At 56.5% G+C, this 18,012-nt stretch overlaps 1 protein-coding gene across 1 annotated transcript in view; it reads left to right on the forward strand.

Annotated features, from left to right (window-relative positions):
* Positions 1–11,758: 11,758 nt before the first annotated feature.
* The window catches only part of NIBAN2 (niban apoptosis regulator 2), a 45,006-nt gene continuing 38,752 nt past the window's right edge, over positions 11,759–18,012 (forward strand). Inside the window, exon 1 of the mRNA XM_037492863.2 lies at positions 11,759–11,934. Coding sequence (XP_037348760.1) covers positions 11,880–11,934 — 55 coding nt within the window. The 5' untranslated portion in view covers positions 11,759–11,879. The remainder of the gene's footprint in view (positions 11,935–18,012) is intronic.

Here is an 18,012-nt window from a genome sequence, read left to right on the forward strand (position 1 = left end):
AATGGGCGAGCTGGGGGTTTCTGGGGTTGTATCTTGATCTGGGTGGGTGTGGCTCGGGTGATTACATGTATGCAAATACATCAAGCCGCACACTTAAGATGTGTGTGATTCACTGAGTATAACTTAAATAAATAATCAAAGAGCTCAGCCCAGCGTCTTTGTAGAGACCAGAGGAGCCACCCAGACAGACCGCAGAGCAGTGCTTTGGCAGGCTGTGGGAAAGATGGGGTGAAGGGGGTGGATCAGCCTGGAGGGGCCTGTTGTGAGCAGAGGGAGAGAAGTGAAATGAGAAGAGAGGGGCCCCAGGGTCAGCCTGGTTGAACGGGGTAGGGGCGGTGCTGTGACCAGGTGGAGGTCTGGGGCAGGAGCATGACTTCTAGTCTGGCCCCCCCTCCATTGCCTGGGGGGGGGGCCCTATGGGAGAGCCCGCAACTGCCGTGTCCACCACCAGGGGGCAGTAGCTCCCTTCCTGACTCGGAGCGGGCCTGCCTGTCCAGCACCAGCATCTGCCCTTGGGGCTACTGTGGAGTTTGATACCTGGTGGCCTCCCAGCCTCGAGGACACTGTGTTCCTTGCACAGCAATCTGGTGGAATGCTATTAAATCCTAAAACCCTGGAAACTGAAAAGCGTGACGCCAGCCTTGCCAGGGTTTCCCTTGATGATCAGAAGGGAGCCAGCCTCCTTAAGGAGGTCATCCGCCTGGGCTCCTACCTCCACTTGAGCCCCATACCCCCAGGAGGAGACGGGCGCCTGCAAGCCCACCCTCTCACACACTTGCTCTCTCCACAGTCTGGCCTTCTCTCCTCTGTGCATCCCATACTCCCTTGCCCGCAGCACCCCTTCCTCCAGGACCTTTCTTGACCCAAAATCTGGGTCAGGCTGTCCCTTCTTCTCCCATCATATCTTTTTCCCTAAATTAAAAAAAAAAGATTTATTTATGCATAGAAGAACTGGGGTGTAGGCCAGAGGTGTGGGGCGGCGGGGGGAGTGTGAGAGGATTCACCAGAGACAGAGTAGGGAGCAGAACTGGTGTATCTACTGAAATACACTGCTGAGGGGAGGCGCAGGGAGACAGGAGAGGTCTGCGAGAGTCTGCTGCGCTATGTGGGTCAGCTCCCTGGCTGGGTATCAAACTCAGGCTGCAGCTGTGATAACGTGATAGCACAGACCACCAGGGAGGCCCCTCTCCCTAAATTTTATTAGTCACTCTACTTTGGTGACTCCCCAGCTCATCTGTAGCTCTGAAAGGCAGGGCAGGACCTGGCATGGGATCAAGAATATTTGTTGAATGAATGAAAGAACAAATGAATGAGTGAGTGAGTCTAAGTTTGTAAGGGTATAGAATGTCAGTTGATCCCCCTGGGATTTTGAAGTCTGAGTCCTTGGTTCAAGTATGAGTGCTGCCACTTAAGAGCTGTGTGACCTTGGCAACTGTCTCAACCTCTCTGGGCCCCATCTCCTCATTCAGTTATCACAGTCATTGTACAAATTCAGTGATATGGTGCATATCAGACCCTTAGCTTATAAACTGCACACACTTCACTTTTGTAATAAATAACACAAAATTTAAATGAGAAATAAAATCCACTAAGCTTATTAAAGAATGCGCAACATCATTAGTCATAAAAATGCAACCAGCCTGTTCACAAACCCGAAAGGCTAAAATGAAAAGGACTGACAATACCAAATGTTGACAAGAATGCGGAGCAACTGGAACTCTCATACGTTGTTGGTGGGGCTACAAGCTGGTGACGTCATTCTGAGAAATATTTGATAGTCCAGTAGACACACTTCCCCTATGAACCAGAAATTCCACTCCTAGCTGTTTACCCAGGAGAAAGGAAAATATGTGTCCATGAAAAGACTTGTAGATTTCAGATTTCAAAGCAACTTTATTGATAATAGCCCCAAACTGAAAACAACTTGGGCAAAGCTTAGAAAGCTACAGCAAAAAAAAAAAAAAAAAAGAAGAAGAAGAAGGGGGTACATATTACTGATGTATTTGATAATGTGGATTAATCTTAGAAACATAACATTGAGCAAAAAAAGCCAGACACAAAAGAAAATGTATCACATTTTTGTTAAATTCCATTTATGTGATGTTCTAGGACAAATTGATGTCTTGTGATAAAAGTGAAAATAGTGGTGACCTCTAGGGGAATGTGTCCTGGCACTAGACACATTCTGGGGTCCTGGCACTGTTTCATGTCTTGATCTGGGGATCATCAAACACACACGTGCACATTGATAAAAACCCATCAAGCTGTGCACAGTAATTCAGAGAAGCTTTATTTGTTATGGCTCAAAACTGGAAATAACTCAAATGGCATCAACAGGCATGTGGACCCACAAATTTGGTCCATCGAGGCAGTGGGAATCATACACAGGAAAGAACTATTCATACACACAGCACCATGGATGAATCTCAAAATAAAGATACTGAGTTAGGGCCTCCCTGGTGGTGCAAGGGGTTAAGCACTGCACTATGGGAGTTTAATCCCCAGCTGGCCAGAGAAAAACCCACATGGCACAGCTGACCTCGCCTGTCTCGTCTGCTGCTCCCCTCAGCAGTGTATTTCAGTCAGTCTGCCTGTTCTGCTCCCCATTCTGTCTCTGGTGAGTCCTCTCACCCCCCGCATCTCTGGCCTTTACCGCAGCTCTTGTATGCATAAACAAATAAATCTTAAAAAAAAAAAGATACTGAGTTAAAAAAAAGAGTAGTATTGTATGAATCAGATGCAACTTAAAAAATAAAGCAAAATATGGATGGAAATCAGCTCAGTGGTTGCCTTGGGATGTGTAGAAAAAGAGAGGGAGGAATTACAAAGGACCTGGGGAACTTCTGGGGCTAATGGGTATGTTTTTTATCTTTACTATGTTGGTTCTAAGGATATATACACACGGCCCAGATAACCAAATTGTCTGCTTTAAATATATGTGGTTTATTATAGGTCAATTACACTTTAATAAAACCATTATGTAAACACATTAAAAAAATCCTCATTGAGAATTGTGCATTCGACGTATGCAAAGTTGACTCCAACAAATAGAGGAGAACAGAAAGAAAGAAACTGTACACTTGACTCTGATCCCAGATTGGCGCTTCTATCCCTGTTCTGGCCCCGGGGGATCCTTTCTTCTCCCCAGAGCACTCCCGGCACGCCTCCCCCTTGTCTTCTTCCCCCAGAATTTCTACAAATCAGAGCTCAGCAGCTCAGCTGGTGCACCTGGGACATGTGGCTTCTTCTCACAAATCCTCTCTTTCCCTGATGGCCCAGCCGAAGCCCTGCCTCCTCCGGCAGGAAGTTGTGCAGCCCCATGCCACACCCTGGCGCTCAGGGCACACCTCTATCATGGCACCTGCCACTGCTGCCTTGTGTTGTCAGAATTAGAATCCAGCGCAGCCCTGGCGCCTGGCTTCCACGCTGGGTGCTGCTGGTCACTTTCAGAGCCAATGCCCTTTGGTGAGGGGCTGAGCTCTGTGCTGGTGATTTTCTGGCCTCTCTACAACCACCGGATGGCAGGGATATTTTTGCTCCATTTTACAAAAACCGAGGCCCAGGAGGGTTAGAACTGGTCAGAGCCAGTCGCCAAAGCCTGGGAAGGTGGAAGAGCACTCAGACGCCTCTTCTGCTCACTGGGAGGGGTGGCAACTTCCCCAGTGGGCAGAGAGGGGCTGGGCCTCCTTGGCTGTCTCGCGGGAGGAAAGGCTCGTGGCTTTAGCTAAAAGGATGGCCTTGCCGTCTTCCAGAACAGGAAGTAGGCAGCACAGGTGGAAAGGAAGGCCTTTCCTGGGTTTTTAAAAAATTCTCTTTGCTAAACTGTTTCACATTTGCAGATGTGGCCCTTGGCCCTGCGGTCAAGGGGAGACTCCTGATCACTGAGCTCTGACACCCCAGTTCTTCTAGTTTTTGCCAGTGGCTGATTGGGGAGCAGTGGAAATGAATGTGTGTCCATCTGTCACATGGAGATTTGACCTGTCAGCAGGGAGAGGGGCTTTGGAGTGAAGTAGCCACAGGCTGGAGAATTGGCTTCCCCACCGTATGATCGACTTTGGGGATAATAATAGTGTGGCCCTGTGAGTCCTTCCTGCAGATAACATCCACAGGCCTGGCCCGTGCCCAGCCCTCGGGGGCCTCAGGCCAAGTCCACGTCTTTACTGGTCCCTGGCCAGAGAGGGTTCGAGCCTAGTGAGACAACAAGGCTTAAGACTGCTCCGACCACTCCCAGCCGTGGAACTATCCCCTCCACAACGTAATTGTCCCTCAGCCCTGGATTGGTCATCTCCGCGGAAAATTGAGCGGCATTCCTGACCTTTCAGCACTAAATGCCAGTGTACACCCCTACACACATACCAGATCTAGTGGTAATTAACACCCTCCCCCCACACACACACATTTACATACTCCACCACCCCTGGAGCAGGTGCCACACCTGAAACTGCCTGCTGGTCCCAAGAGCCAGGCAAACGTGTGTAGGTGAAACCCTCTGCGAAAGTGCCCGGTGGCCTGGGGGCAGGCAGGGGCTGCCCCCACAGCCACCCTTGTCAAGCCAGCTGCAGCCTTGGGGAGAGATTGCATCCTGTTGTCACCAGTTTGGCTTAATTCTCCTGAGTCGCAGTATCGGGCAGATGGCCCAGGCCACTGAGCTCCCTGCTCTAGGGTCTCTGATGGGTCCTTATTTACCCAGCACCCCAAAGCTGAGCCCTGGGCTCTTCCTATAACACCCCCACCTTCTCCTGGAAACTTCTCTCTGTTCCTCCCTATGCAAAGGCTTCTGTCCTCAAGGCTGTGGCCCCTGGAGGGCAGAAACACGACTCAGCCACTCGCACTTGTAGGCACCAGAACCCAGGGTTATTCTCATTTCACCCAGAAAGCCCGGAGGACAGAAGTCAGCAAGACTTAAGGGAGGGAGGAAGGAGGGCCAGGCTGGGAGGGCAGTGCCCCACCCCAGAGGCCTACCCAGCCTCACCACAGCTTAGTCACTCTAAGGGGTGGGTAGGCAGCCAGCTCTGCACCCCCGGGGCCAGGCTGAGTCATCAGCTAGTAAGGGGCAGCTATGGCCCAGCAGGAAATCAAGACTGCCGTGGAAGGGGGGGCAGGGGTTGGTGGGGCCTGAACCCCTTTTGGCTGGCTCTGGAGGAACTGGGAGTGACTGTTAACACCGGCTCAGCAGGAAACATCTCTCCAGGACCTGCCAGGAGTGGGGCCTTGCTCAGGGTCTGAGCTCTTAGGGGCTCTCACGCAGGAGGGTGGGCTGAGATGGGAGCTAAGACTTGTGCACAAGTCACCACACACAAGGGATTCCTGACAAGGGACATGTGACAGGCACAGGGCAAGTGCCAGGGGAAACTGCTGGCTGCTACAATCTTTTCATCAAGGCAATTTATCACCATGTGTCAAAAGCCTCAAAAGGAAGTTTTATACTAGCTATTCCTCTTTTAGAAATTTATCCTCAGAAAATAATTAAGAAAATGAACGCCTGATCATAACAGACTGGCTTAAAGGAGCTGTACATCAGAATAATAGGCAGTCATCAAAAACCGGTAGGCTTATCCATTCATTAGCATGGAAAGACGTTCCTGTGATATTGCTAAGAGGGAAAGAAAAGCGGGTGAATAAGTAGAGAGCACAGCAGAGAGCCCTGTTTTGTGTTCGAGGACTAGGGGAAGACATGGGATTGGGTCTGGGGAGGATAGTGGCGCAGAGGGTGCTATATTGTTGCCCTGAAGCAGGCAGAGCTGCCTGCGCGTCGTAACTTCACCTCTTGCTTTGTGACCTTGCCAAGAACTTCACGAGCCTCAGTTCTTTCTCCTATGAGTACCCCCATAAGGACCTCCTTCGAGAACAGGGGTGTGAGCCTATAGTGAGTAGGAGTGGTGGTGGGCTTCGTCACCCCTATTAGGCTTTCTCACCCCCCTGCCTGTTTGCCAGTACTTCGAACCCCCCCCCCACTTTGGTGCTGTTGGACCGGATATGGTGTGGGGAGGTAGAGGGCACCCCCTTCCGGGAGGTAGTTAAGCAGAGGCTTGGTATGACAGAGACTGTGTAGAGTGGATTTGGACATCAAAGGGGGAGAGACTGGATGTGGCCACAGCAGGCAAGAGCACATGCTGGTCCAGAAACACACCTCCCAAATGTGAGGGCCAGTTGGCCGGGATGGGGTTCCCTGCATTGCAGGAGCTCACCCAAGCGCCCAGGTCATCTGACACTAGGAATGTCCTGGGATCGAGGACAGTGCTGGTCCTCGCAGGGGAAGACCTGTAAAACAAGGCCCCCGCAGTGGTTCACAATTGAAATAGTGGTGAACGCCGGGTTGTTATGAAAGTGCATAGGGCACGTCCAGGGGCGGGGGGTGGGAGCCGGAGGGAGCTCTCTGAAGGAAAGTGTTTTCAGTTCAGGTCTGAAGGATGGTAGGCAAAATGAGGAAGGGGAGTCAGCATGTGTTTGAGCCCTGACGTGAGATGGAGCATGGCTGGTTTGAGGATGTGAAAGTTGAGAGGATGACAAAGAGAAAAGGAAAGGCTGCCAGAACCCTAGTGCCATGTTGAGGGGTTAACAGTATTTTTATATCGGGGTTTGCCCTGTAACATTTTGAGGACAGTGGGAACCACAGATCTGGAGTAGGCTGACAGCGTCAGATGTGTATTTTAGAACAATCCAGCTCGTTATCCAGTGAGGGAGAAATAGGAGGCTGGAAGCCAGGAGGCCAGTAAAACATTGGGCAGTCAACCAAGATGGCGGCCATGGCCTGGACTTGGGTGTGGCAGGGACCTGGCTGCTGCAGGAGCAAGAAGGGAGTTGAGCAGCCAGAGGCCAGGTGACAGATGGAAAAGGCTGTGAGCTGAGTCTCCTTCCACCACCCAACAGTTAATGAAGAGGGGAGGTCTGGGCGGGGTGCCAGGGTCCCTTCCGCACAACGGGCCAGGCCAACTGGGTAAACAGCAGTGGACACATGATATTCCTTAAAAACAAAATCCTGATTCATTCACATTCCCTGTTGTTTACCTGAGGTGTTTGTTTTTTTTTCTCCCGGGCTATTTCAGGTCTGACAGGTTTGTGGGGAGAGCAGAGCTGGGGCTCAGAGCCAAGGGGAGGGCAAGGGACCAGTGGGGCTAGGAAGGGCCACTCCCTCTTCCTGCAAGACCAGGAGGGGTACCGGCCTGGGCCCCTTCTCTATCGTCTGGAGACTACACCAACCTCTTCCCTTCTCCAGGCCTCATCCAAGTTCTGGCTCTGACCTTCTGGACCCTCTCCTCTCTTTCAAAGTCAAATATTGCTATTCTTTAGCTTTTTGTCCTTGGTTCCAGAAGTGCTTTAGGGAGGGGCAGGGTGGGGCAGCTCTGCAGGATGGCAATGTGGCAGAAGCCACTTCCTAACAAAGAACTGGTGAATCAGGGGCTGTAGGTGGCATCCTCTGCCCTGAGGGGGCAGGCCCAGCAGGTGGGCAGAGGGAACCTCCACTCCCTGCTCCAGATCTGGATCACACCTATTCTTTGTCCACATGCCTGTTATCTTTTGCCAGGCTCTGAGCCCAGCCAAGCAAAGGGTGTGGGAGTACCAATGGAAAGAGAGGTCACCTGAGCCCTAGAAAAAGAGTAGAGACCTCCCCCTGCCTCGCAGAGTCCAGACATTCTTTCTATAGAAAGAGTTCTGGCCTACACCCCAGCTCTTGTATGCATAAATAAAATAAGTCTTCAAGAAAAAAAAAGAAAGAAAAAGCTCTTAAAAATCAATAAGGGGGCCTCCCTGGTGGCACAAAGGGTTAAGTCTCAGCACTATCAAGCTATCCACAGCCACTACAGCAGGAGTTGGATCACCAGCTGGCCAGGGTGCTGACCCACAAGGAGCAGCAGACCTCTCCTCTCTCCCGCTGCTCCCCTCAGCAGGGTATTTCGGTCAATCTGCCTGTTCTGTTTCCCACTCTGTCTCTGGTGAATCTACTCACCCCCCACACTTCTGGCCTACACTCCAGCTCTTGTATGCATACATAAAAATAAATCTTAAAAAAAATCAGTAAGAAAAAAGCTAAATATTCCAGTAGAAAAGCAGGCAGAACACATCAATTTGAAGAAAACAAATAACAAAAATAACAACCCACAAATAGTCAATAAATGTATGAAAAGGTGCCCTAATTTACTCAAAACAAAAAACTGAACATGAGGCAGTCTCCAGAATAGGGGCAGGGGTCCCCCAAATTTTGGAATGAAGACATTTTCCTGAGCTCTAGCTTCCTGGATCTTTCTGTCTGCCTCATAGACTGCTGATGCCTATATTCATTTTCCTTTCCTTAAAAAAATGTTATTTTTCCTCCACCCAAAGATCATAACTGGCTTGATTTATTAACATAAAGTAGTGGAGTGCTGAGACCTTTCAGAAAACTTTACAACCTTCCCAGAATAAAATAAAACCCCTTTGTTCTGGACTTTCAAGCTCCCACCTGAATTGATGGGGGGGGCGGGTTCTCCTCTTTCCTGCTGGAGTCTAGAAATAGCCGGCAGGCCCCAGGGCCCAGAAGGCAGCCTCCGCCTTGCCTTTACTCACCCTGACACCTTCACTGGCTCACTCTTGCCCTTGGCAGGCCTGCTCAGCCAGCGTTTGAATCAGGATAGCTATATGGGTAGAATGGAATATTATCTTTTAAAGACCCTCACATCCACCAACAAAGCAGTTGTGAGAACTGGATGAGATGGAAGCCTTGGGCATGATAGCTGGTGTGTGCCACCTGGATCTCCAAGGAGCTGGCTTCTTCTTGCCAGTCAGACTCAAAGAGTCACCACCTCAGAGAAGCCTTCTTAGACTAACTTCCTAGGGGACATCCCTATATCTGTCACCTTAGGTCTGACTCTTGCTTTGTTTTATTAATGTTCATCACTCTCTAAAGCCATCTTAATTATTTATTGTCTTTCTTCTTCCAGCGTGAGAACACAACTTTGGGAAGGGCAGGCACCTTGACTATCTCACAGGGTGTGCCCTCCAGACTTAGAATAGTACCTGGCACTCGGCAGCTGTTCTTTTCATTTTTCATCTTTAAATCAACCTTTATTGATTTAAAGTTACTGAATTGAGGGCCTCCCCGGTGGCGCAGCGGTTGAGCGCTGGGTTGCGAAGCTGCCCGCGGCCTCTGCGGCGCCAGTTCCATCCCGGGCTGCTCCCCGGCCACTCACCGGAGGAGGGTCCCACATGGCGCGCAGACCTCTCCTGCCGCCCGCTGCTCCCCTCAGCAGTGTACTTCGGTCCTTCTGCCTGCTCTGCTCCCCGCTCTGGCTCTGGTGAATTCTCTCACCCTCCCGCGCTGCTGACTGTACTTAGTACTTGTATAAATAAATAAATAAATCTTTAAAAAAAAAATAAAGTTACCGAATTGATTTACACACTCAAATGCATCTGTTTTCAGTGGTGAAGTCTGATGCGTTTTGACAAATACGTACTCCTGTGTAACCATCACCCCAGCATAAACCATTCCCATCACCCAAAAGTTCTCTCCTGACTTTTTTGCAGTCCCCCCGCCCACCTCTCTCTAGACAAAGCCATTTTGTGTTTGTGAATTGAATGAATCATGAAATGGAAGGGACTGGCCCCAAGGTCAGTGGGGAGCTGGTCACATGTGGGCACAGCACCCCACAGTTTGCAATGCCCTTCTACTGCACGAACTCATTTGCCTTACACATGCGAGACCATGGGCGAACAGAGGGGCTAGCTGACACATGACAGAGTCCAAAGCCAAGAGGGAGGGCCTCCAGGTTGGTTTGTGGGTGCTCCAGGCTCATAGACCTGGGGATACCATGAAGGCTGGTGAAAAGCAGTCTGCGGCCCCACCTCTCCCCCAACTGGCCCAGGCCTTCAGCCCAGCCGAGGAGACGCCCCGGGATGTCCAGATGCCAGCTGGCTCCAGCTATCCCCTGCCGGCGCAGAGCAGGCCTTTCCAGCCCTGAGAGTTTGGCGGTGGGAAAAATGAAACGAGATTAGCAGCATCCCTGGCTTCTGTTGCTCAGAGACAACTGGATCTTGGGTGTTGGGAGACCTGGCCTCTGGCTGGGTTCTGCCTCCACCTTGCTGTGTGACTTTGGCAAGTCACTTTCCTTTTCTGGGCCTCAGTGTCCGTCTCTGGAAAAGGAAGCTAGTAATCGCTGCGGTTTGCTTCAGCTCCACCTGATGACACTGTTGCAGGAAGGCACCATGTCTTCTGCGGCCCGGTCCCTCTCGCTGCTGTCCCCACTCCCTGGAATGTTGTTCCCCAGTATCTACTGTCAAAATTCTGGTTTTTCAGCTCTGGTTCCCTCCCTCTGTGATCTTCCTCATAACAGAGTGTGCAAGCTTCCTGGGGCCAGGGACCCGGATGAATAGGACGGTGGGTGGTATGTTGTGAGGGGTGACTGACCCTATGCAGGACTCTGCATCTCAGCTAATCCTCACAACAAAGCATCACTTTGACAGGTGGGGAGGCTGAGGTTCAGCGCAAGGCCAACTTATCCAGGGTAACTTGTTTCAGCCTTACTTGACAGGGAGGCTAAGGTTCAATGGAAGGCCAAATTGTCCAGGGTCACAGAGCTGGTAGGGCAGCCTGGGCTTTCTCGTGCCTTCGCTCCCAGCATCTTGCAGAAGGCCTGGCTGGCAGGTGTGGATCACCTGTTTGCTGAATGACTGGTAAGTTACTGAAAGCATGAAAGAGTGCCGATATCCCGTGAATCAACTTCAAAGCTTCCTTTTGTGGTGTTGACAGGGTGGAAGTGCCCGGGCTGGATAACGTTAGCTTTTATTGTCATCATTTTTGCCTGTCACAGCTGCAGTGAGAGCTGCCCAATCACAGGGCAGGATGCACAGGCAGGTGGTGAGTGCTCAGCCACCGGCGGGGTAAGGAGCAGAATCAGCAGCCCAGAAAGGCCTCTGCCACCCCGTCCATGATTTGGGAACCCCAGCTGTGAACCTGACTCTCTCCCCTACCGACTTGGGAGGCATGGGGGGTTGGAACGCAGACCCACGCCCAGCCCTGCAGACTCGGGTACCCAAAGTCCGTGCCACCCTGTTTTTAATCTGAGTCTTCCATAAACTGCAAAGTGGGGTTCCCCCATTCCTGACTCGCCCTGTCCCACAAGCAGCCCCCAAAGGCAATGGCCATCTGCTGAGCCAGAGGAAGGCCCGCCTGGCACTCACGGGTGTGGGGTGCTTTGGGTGCAAGTCCTCCACGAACACGCCCCTAACCCTGCAGATTGCGCAAGACGGGCCGGCACACCTCGGGGGCGTGTCCGATCAAGGGCGGGGAACTTCTTGAGAAAGGGCAGCGGCGGGAGGGCTGGGGGCAGAGGGGTGCAGGGGCAGGGGGCAGGGTGCAGGGGGCAGGGGGCAGGGGGCAGAGGGCGCCACGCCGCTCCCCGCACTTCTTCAGCCCAGGCGTCCCCACTCCCCCCGTCCTCCTCCGAGCGGCTCTTCTGGCGCCTGTCGGGGAGGGGGAGACACCCCGTCCTGCAGACGCCCCCACCCGCCTTCGTTGCGACCCGGGGCGGGTGCGGCTCTCCGCGCGCCTCCCGCGGCCTCGGCCCTTCCCTTTGTCTCGGGCGCCCCGGCCCCCGGCCCCGCCCCGCCCACTAGCGGCCGGGGGCGGGGCTCCCAAAAGGGGCGGAGCTTCCGCGTGGGCGGGGCTCTCCGGGGTGGGCGGGGCCGCGGGGCGGGGCGGGGCGGGGCGGGGCGCGCGGGGCGGCTGGGCCCCGGCTCTGGCGCGCGGCGCAGGCGGCCCGCGGGAGCTTCGCGGCCGGAGCAGCAGCGCCAGCCGGAGCGGAGGCCACGGGAGGCGGCGGATCCGGGCGCGCCGGGATCATGGCGCCAGCGGCGTCCGCCTGAGCGGCGCGGGCAGCGGGGGCGGCCGGCGGCCCTTCCTCGCCATGGGGGACGTGCTGTCCACGCACCTGGACGACGCGCGGCGCCAGCACATCGCAGGTGGGTCCCGGGCGGCAGGACTCGCAGCGGGGTCCGCGGAGGCCCCCGGCCGCACCCCCACCCCGGCCCGCCGTGCTCGCGGGGCGCGGGGTCTCTGAGGTCGGGCCCGGGCCGGCGGCGGCGCCACCAGCCCGTCCGCGCGTCCCCGGCCCCTCCGCGGCGGGGCCCCTTCCCGCCCCTTTGTGCGCGCGTCCTTCGGCCCTTCGCGGGGATCCGAGGCCACCCCGGCCCGTCTCCTCCGCCGGAAAGCCCTGCGAGCTGGTCTCCCGGGTCTCCAACACTGTCCCCGGCCCCCGCCCCCGCCTCGGGTACCCCGGCCTGGCGGCAGTCCAGGCCCCCTGCGCCGCCGAGGGCGCCCCGGCCTGTCCCCAGCCGTCCCGGCCCCCGCTGGCCTGGCCCCCGCCGCAGGACACGTGGCCGAGGCTTCAGGGGGCCAGCCCGGCGCGCCCGGGACTGCGGGCCGGGGCCGGGATAGCTGGGGAGCGCTGGGGGAAGGGGGCGGCAGAGCTCAGCGTCTGGCACGGGCTCAGCCGAGCTCCTGCTGGCAGCCAAATCCAGGGGCTGGTCAAACCCCAAGCCCAGCCTCCTCAAATCCCTTCAGCCAGCCCTGCCCCCAGCCTGTCACTGAACGGCCACCTCTCTCTCGCCAGGGCAGCTGCCCACTGGGCTCCCCGCCCCCGAGCACCAGAGGGTGCTGGGCTCCTCTCCCACCAACCCTGGAGAAGGGAGAGGTGGGGTGAGAATCTCAGACCATCTGGGACACTCCCTGCGGGGGCTCACCTGCCTGCCCTGCTCACCTGCCTGGCCCGGCTGGGGTGGAATCCCAGCATGTTTCCTGGGCGTGAGATCCTGGACAAGCCTCTCAAAGTCGGGGCACCTTGGTTTTCTCTTCTTTTTAGTGGGTCGAACGACTTCTTCCCTTGTGAGCTGTTGAGTCTTAAGTGACCTGATTCACGAGCTTGCTTAGCACAGGCCTGGCGCAGAGGAGGCACCGGTAGGCAGGGTGCCTGTTAGGGGAGGGCCGGGGCAGCCGATGGAGACAGGAGCCAGCTTCCCCTGGCTGAAGTTGCCTCTCCCTGTCCAGCGGCCCCAGAGCTCTGTGTCCACCTACACTTATTCGATGTGTCCTGCAGTCCTGTAGCTTTTCAGTTGTGTCCTGCCCGCTCATACCCCGTGAGATCAGGGACCAGGTGCCCTTAGCTCTGTGTCCCCACCCTGCTGAGCACAAAGGAGGTGCCGGGGAAAGCTCGCCCACTGTCTGTGATCCAGGGCCTGCGTCCCGAGACCCCTCTCCCTCTTGTGCCGGGCCTGGGGCCAGGCCAGGGGGGAGGGTAATGTAGAAATGAGTCAGACCAAAGACGGACCAGCAGGGGGTTAAGTTCCCAGCTGCCTCCTTGTAGGGCAGCCCTGGACTCTGGGAGGAGGTAGGCGGGGCGGAGTCTTCCTGTCCCCTCCCTGTTGGTGGCAGCCTCCTGGGGCTCTGTAACAGTCTCTCCATTCACCACCTCCTGTGGCGGCCCCTCTCCGGTCTGGGTGGGGTATTCGATGGGGTTTTTCCTTCTTCCACCCCCAGCTCTGACTGTACCTCTGTACTTCCCACCTCCTGAGCTCACAACTGCCAGCTGCTTCCCCCTCTCCTGGCCATTTCACAGGGAGGAGACTGAGCCCACAAAAGGTGAAGTGTCCTCTCCCGGACAGGGTTAGGTTTGTTTCGTGGACGCGGGGCTGGGTGAAGAGGGCTGTGCAATCAGAGCCTGCTGGCCTCTCTCTTCTCAACACTTCAGTGCTATTAATAACCCTCTTCAAATGCCTCACATTCCTGGTCCAGGCTCACCTGGGGGGCTCCTGAAGTGTGGCACGGCAGGAGGTTGGGGGGAGCCCTCGAACCTCTATCCCCCTCCACAGCAGCAAACTGCCCTGGAAATCTCCAGTTCAGGGGAGTGAGGGTGAGCCCCAGCCACCTCTGGTAATCCGGGCGCCCTGCTCACCCCACCCCAGGAGCAGAACACTCTCATACCAGACAATTAAAATTCCAGAGCCCTCCCTACCTGGGCCTGCTCCTCCACCCCGAGGACCAGGACCGGGCTGCCCCTATAGAAACATCAGCTCTGGAACACCCCTTCCCTCCAGGCTGTGAGCGCCAAGGCCTGCGAGGTTTGTGGCTTGGCCAGCGGCTCCTGCAGCTTAGTGCCCGCCTGGAGCAGGTGAGCAGGTGAATGAATGCCAGCCTGCAAGTCCTGGCAGAGGTCAGGCACGCTTCTGCCTATGGTGCTGTTCTGCTGCCACAGTACCTTTCATCCTGGGATTCAAGGCCTCTGGCAAGCAGGGACTTGTTCCCACACCAGTGGCCCTGTGGAGCGGGTGCAAGATAGCTCCCACCTACTTTTGTGAGGGAGTTTGCGTGGAGGAAAGAGCCCTGGCCTGGGAGCCAGGACACCTGTGTGATGGGGGCGGGCCTCAGTTTCCCTAGTTGTGAACGGAAGTGGGTGTCTCCTGATGGCTGAAGACCCTTCCTGCTCCAGGGCCTGAGTAGATCCCACGCTTCTCCAGACCTGAGCCAACTCGGGTCCCCACATTGATGCCACAGTGTGTTGGCTACCGTGACCGTGGGTAGCCTCTTCATCCAGCTGCCTGCCCTGTAAAATGGGAATAGTGCCTTCCTGCTCGGCACCGTGGCAAGGACGTAATGAGCTGATATTCCGTGCTGGAGGCTTAGCGCGTGCTCTGCGCATTCACTACTGTTGCCGCAAACTGTCATTTACTCTGTTATTGATTCCCTGGTGGACGGGGGGTGCAGGCAGATGTTTGGTGTTGGAGGGTTGTAGCTGTCGCCTCTGAGGTTTTCCCAGGCCTTGGAGTCAGGGTGGATGCAAAATCCCTCCTGGGATTTTCAAGCCCTTCACTGCGTGGGCCTCCTGCGTGGGCCTCCTGCGTCGGCACATGCGTGAGCTGGGTGTGGGTGACCTGGCGCGGCTCCGGAGGGCGGTGAGGGGGGCCCATGTGACTGGTGGCAGAAGGAACTAGGAGGAGCTTAGGTCCACCCACCTTCCACCTGACCCAGAGGACGGGACTCACACAGGGGGTGGGTCGGGGCCGTGGGGAGCGTTTCTGTCAATGGCCAGAGCGGTGCGAAGCGAGGAGGGCAGGTGAGGGAATGAGCTCGGCGCTGCAAGTAGGACCCGGGGTCTGCACCCTTGGCCGGGGACCTGCATCGGACCGGCATCTGCTTCTAGGACAGCCTTGACGCTCCCAGTAGTTCTGCTGGAAATTCTATTGGCCAGGATGAAATTCTGGGGGCATGGACATGCTCTCCCCCAGCCGCCATCACGGTTATTCCCAGTGAGGGCTGGCGAGGGGCTGACCCTACCTGTGCCCCTCCCTCTGCGGGGTTCACCTTCCCCCTGGCTAATTCTTCTTTAAAATACCAGCTTTCTTGAAACCTAATTCCCCTGCCGGAGGATTCAGCCCCTTAAAGCTTGTCTAGTCACAGAGTATGGCTTGCACCATCCAAGAGTGAAAAGCAAAAAACAAACCTCCCTCCATCTTCCCTCCCTGCTACCCCACGCCCCAGAAGAAACCCCTCGAGTGTGGCCTGGCCCCTCCAGACCTCCCCTGTCCCCCACGTCCACCTTGTCTATACGAGGGCGTTGAGTCGCACCTGTGCTGGGACTTTCACTCCACTGTCGTGATCTCCCCAACCCTGCGCCAGGGCACATGAGTACACCCCATCTTTATGGGGGGCTTCCCTCTCTGTGTCCCTCAGCCTAGTCCTTGAGTGGCGTGTGGGTCGCTGCCAGTGCTTGGCTGGTCCTCACCAACCGCCCAGCGCCTTACCCACCCGGCCGGGTTCCAGGGTCAGCACCCGACTCCCAGCTCACCTTGCGATGCACCGAGCCCTCTGGGGAGGCCCTGACCTCTGACCTCGCCCCTGCCTGTGCTGAGTGTGGGCAGTACTCCCGGCCTCGGCCCTGAGCGGCAGAGCCCCGGGACAGGCAGATGTGAGACAGGACAGCTCCTTTCTTGAGAGTCTTTTCTCAAGTGGATGTGACAAACTTCCCTCTATTGGGAAGTGGCCAGAGGTCCTGGAGTGAAGGGGGGTGGTTTGGACACTTTGATGGAAGCGTGGCCCTAGGCTTTGCCGCCAGACCAGCCTGGCCGGAAGCGGTGACCGCCCCGCCTGGGCCACGGCCCTTTGCCGAGGTCTGGGTCAGCCCCTGGGGGTGAAGCGTCTGGGGATTCAGCTCCACTCTTGTGTCCTCTTACATAATGTCCTTTTGTTGGTGCTGACCCTGCTGCCCCCTCCCTCCAGCCTCCACGCCACCGGTGCCTCTCCCGCCCGGAGGCCTGGGATCCCTGCCTGGCCCCTCCGCCCTTCCCACACACACTGCCAAAGGGACCTTTCTAAACCCCTACTGGGCCGCGGCGCTCCCTCCCTGCCCCTGAGGAATGAAGCTTACGCTGAGAACGGGACTCACCACTAGCCGGCCGCCCCCTCTCCACGTAGCTCCCTCCCGTGTTGACGTTACACTTCGCTGGGATGACTCAAGGCCCGGTGTCTTGCTTCTTCCACTGGACGATGCCTGATAAACAGCTCTTCCAGGTCACTCCAACCTCCCTGGAAGCATTCCTGGGGCTGCTTCTTGCTCCCCCGACGCGCATGCGGGTGCTTTCTTAGCCTTTTCCCAAGAGCTAGCTGTCGGGTAACTGCTGACACGGAGGCTGGTTCAGGACAGGCCGAGTCTGAGTCTGCCCTTCCCCGTCTGCTCGGCTTCCCTGCAGAAGACACATTCATCCTCTTGCCCGACCTGCTTCCTGGAACCTGGGCATTTTGAGGGAGACTTTCCCGGGAGCCCCCGGCACCTCTGAGCATCATCCCAATGGGAGTGGGCACCAAGGGGCCGCCCGTGAGCTGCGAACGTGGCCTGAGGATCTCGCCTCTGGTGTGTGACCACGTGCCCACTTCCCCTGCGGCCCTGGCCACAGAACCACAGGCCGTCTCTTGCCTGAGCACGTGGAAGGACTCGAGCTCATTCAGGCCCTTACTCTGCGGTAACATGAGGCGGGGTCTCGCGAGCACTCCCTGCGTGAGGCCTCCCTTTGCCTGTATCCTCTCACGGAAGGCTCACCCTCCCCTCCCAGCGTCCTACAGGTGGGGGAGAGCGGGCTGATGGCAGGCCCAGACCGGAGGGCCAGGCTTGCTGTTAAAACCAGGCCACGCTGTGGCTCGACCGTCCCTGGTGCCCAGATCGGGCCGGGGGCATCGTGGAAGAGGCGCCAAAGAGAGGCAGGCTGTGGGGAAGGCGCTGGGGCGGGAGGCGCCTAGTAGGAAGAGGGTGGCATGCGTCCCTGCCTCCTTCCCGGAGGTTGCACAAATGTGTCCCTCCCGCCATTACTCAGTCGGCTCTGCCACTCAAGACTCTCTTTGACCAGTTCTGTGCTCCTGCTGGTCCCGCCGCCCCCCCACTGCAGCCAGAGCCCGTGACTCATTTCACCCCGGGTCTCCTGCAACATCATCTGCGGTTGCAGACATTCCTGAGCTGCTTTTTCCTGCCCCCTGCTCCCCCTCCCATCCACTTCCCTGCCCGGGAAGAAGGGTTTTCTGGAGCCAGGCTGGGCACAGTTTAAAGGGAAGATGAAGCAGAAGCCTGGGTTTAAAGCCCTCGGGGTGGAGCAGAGCTGTGCCCGCTCTTGGTAGAATCCTGCGGCCTGAGTCACAGAGGCCGCACTTTTGATGGTGTGGATTTTAAAACTGGAAGAACAGGAAGTGCCCATCTCCCGAGGCACCCAGTTCCACACCCTGGGAACCAGCCCAGATGGGAGATGCGCTGCTTCTGGCCCTTCGAGCTGCAGGGCCCCGCCCGGGGACACAGAGGCTGGTAAGCTGGAGGACGCAGGGAGTCAGAGGCCCAGGGCCAGCTCTCCGGGCAGACGCTTGGGCTCAAGGCCACTGGACAGCGTGGTGCTTGTGTCTCAGCGTCCTCTGTAGAAGAGGCTTCTCAGGGGGTGCGGCCCCTGGGGGGCAGCACGAGGCTAGTGGGTGGTGAGAACACACCGCCTCAGGCCCCTCCCCAGCCCCCG

The sequence above is a fragment of the Talpa occidentalis genome, unplaced genomic scaffold (assembly GCF_014898055.3).
Source record: "Talpa occidentalis isolate TD23 unplaced genomic scaffold, MPIMG_talOcc4v2.1 talOcc4.7, whole genome shotgun sequence".
Classification (NCBI taxonomy): domain Eukaryota; kingdom Metazoa; phylum Chordata; class Mammalia; order Eulipotyphla; family Talpidae; genus Talpa; species Talpa occidentalis.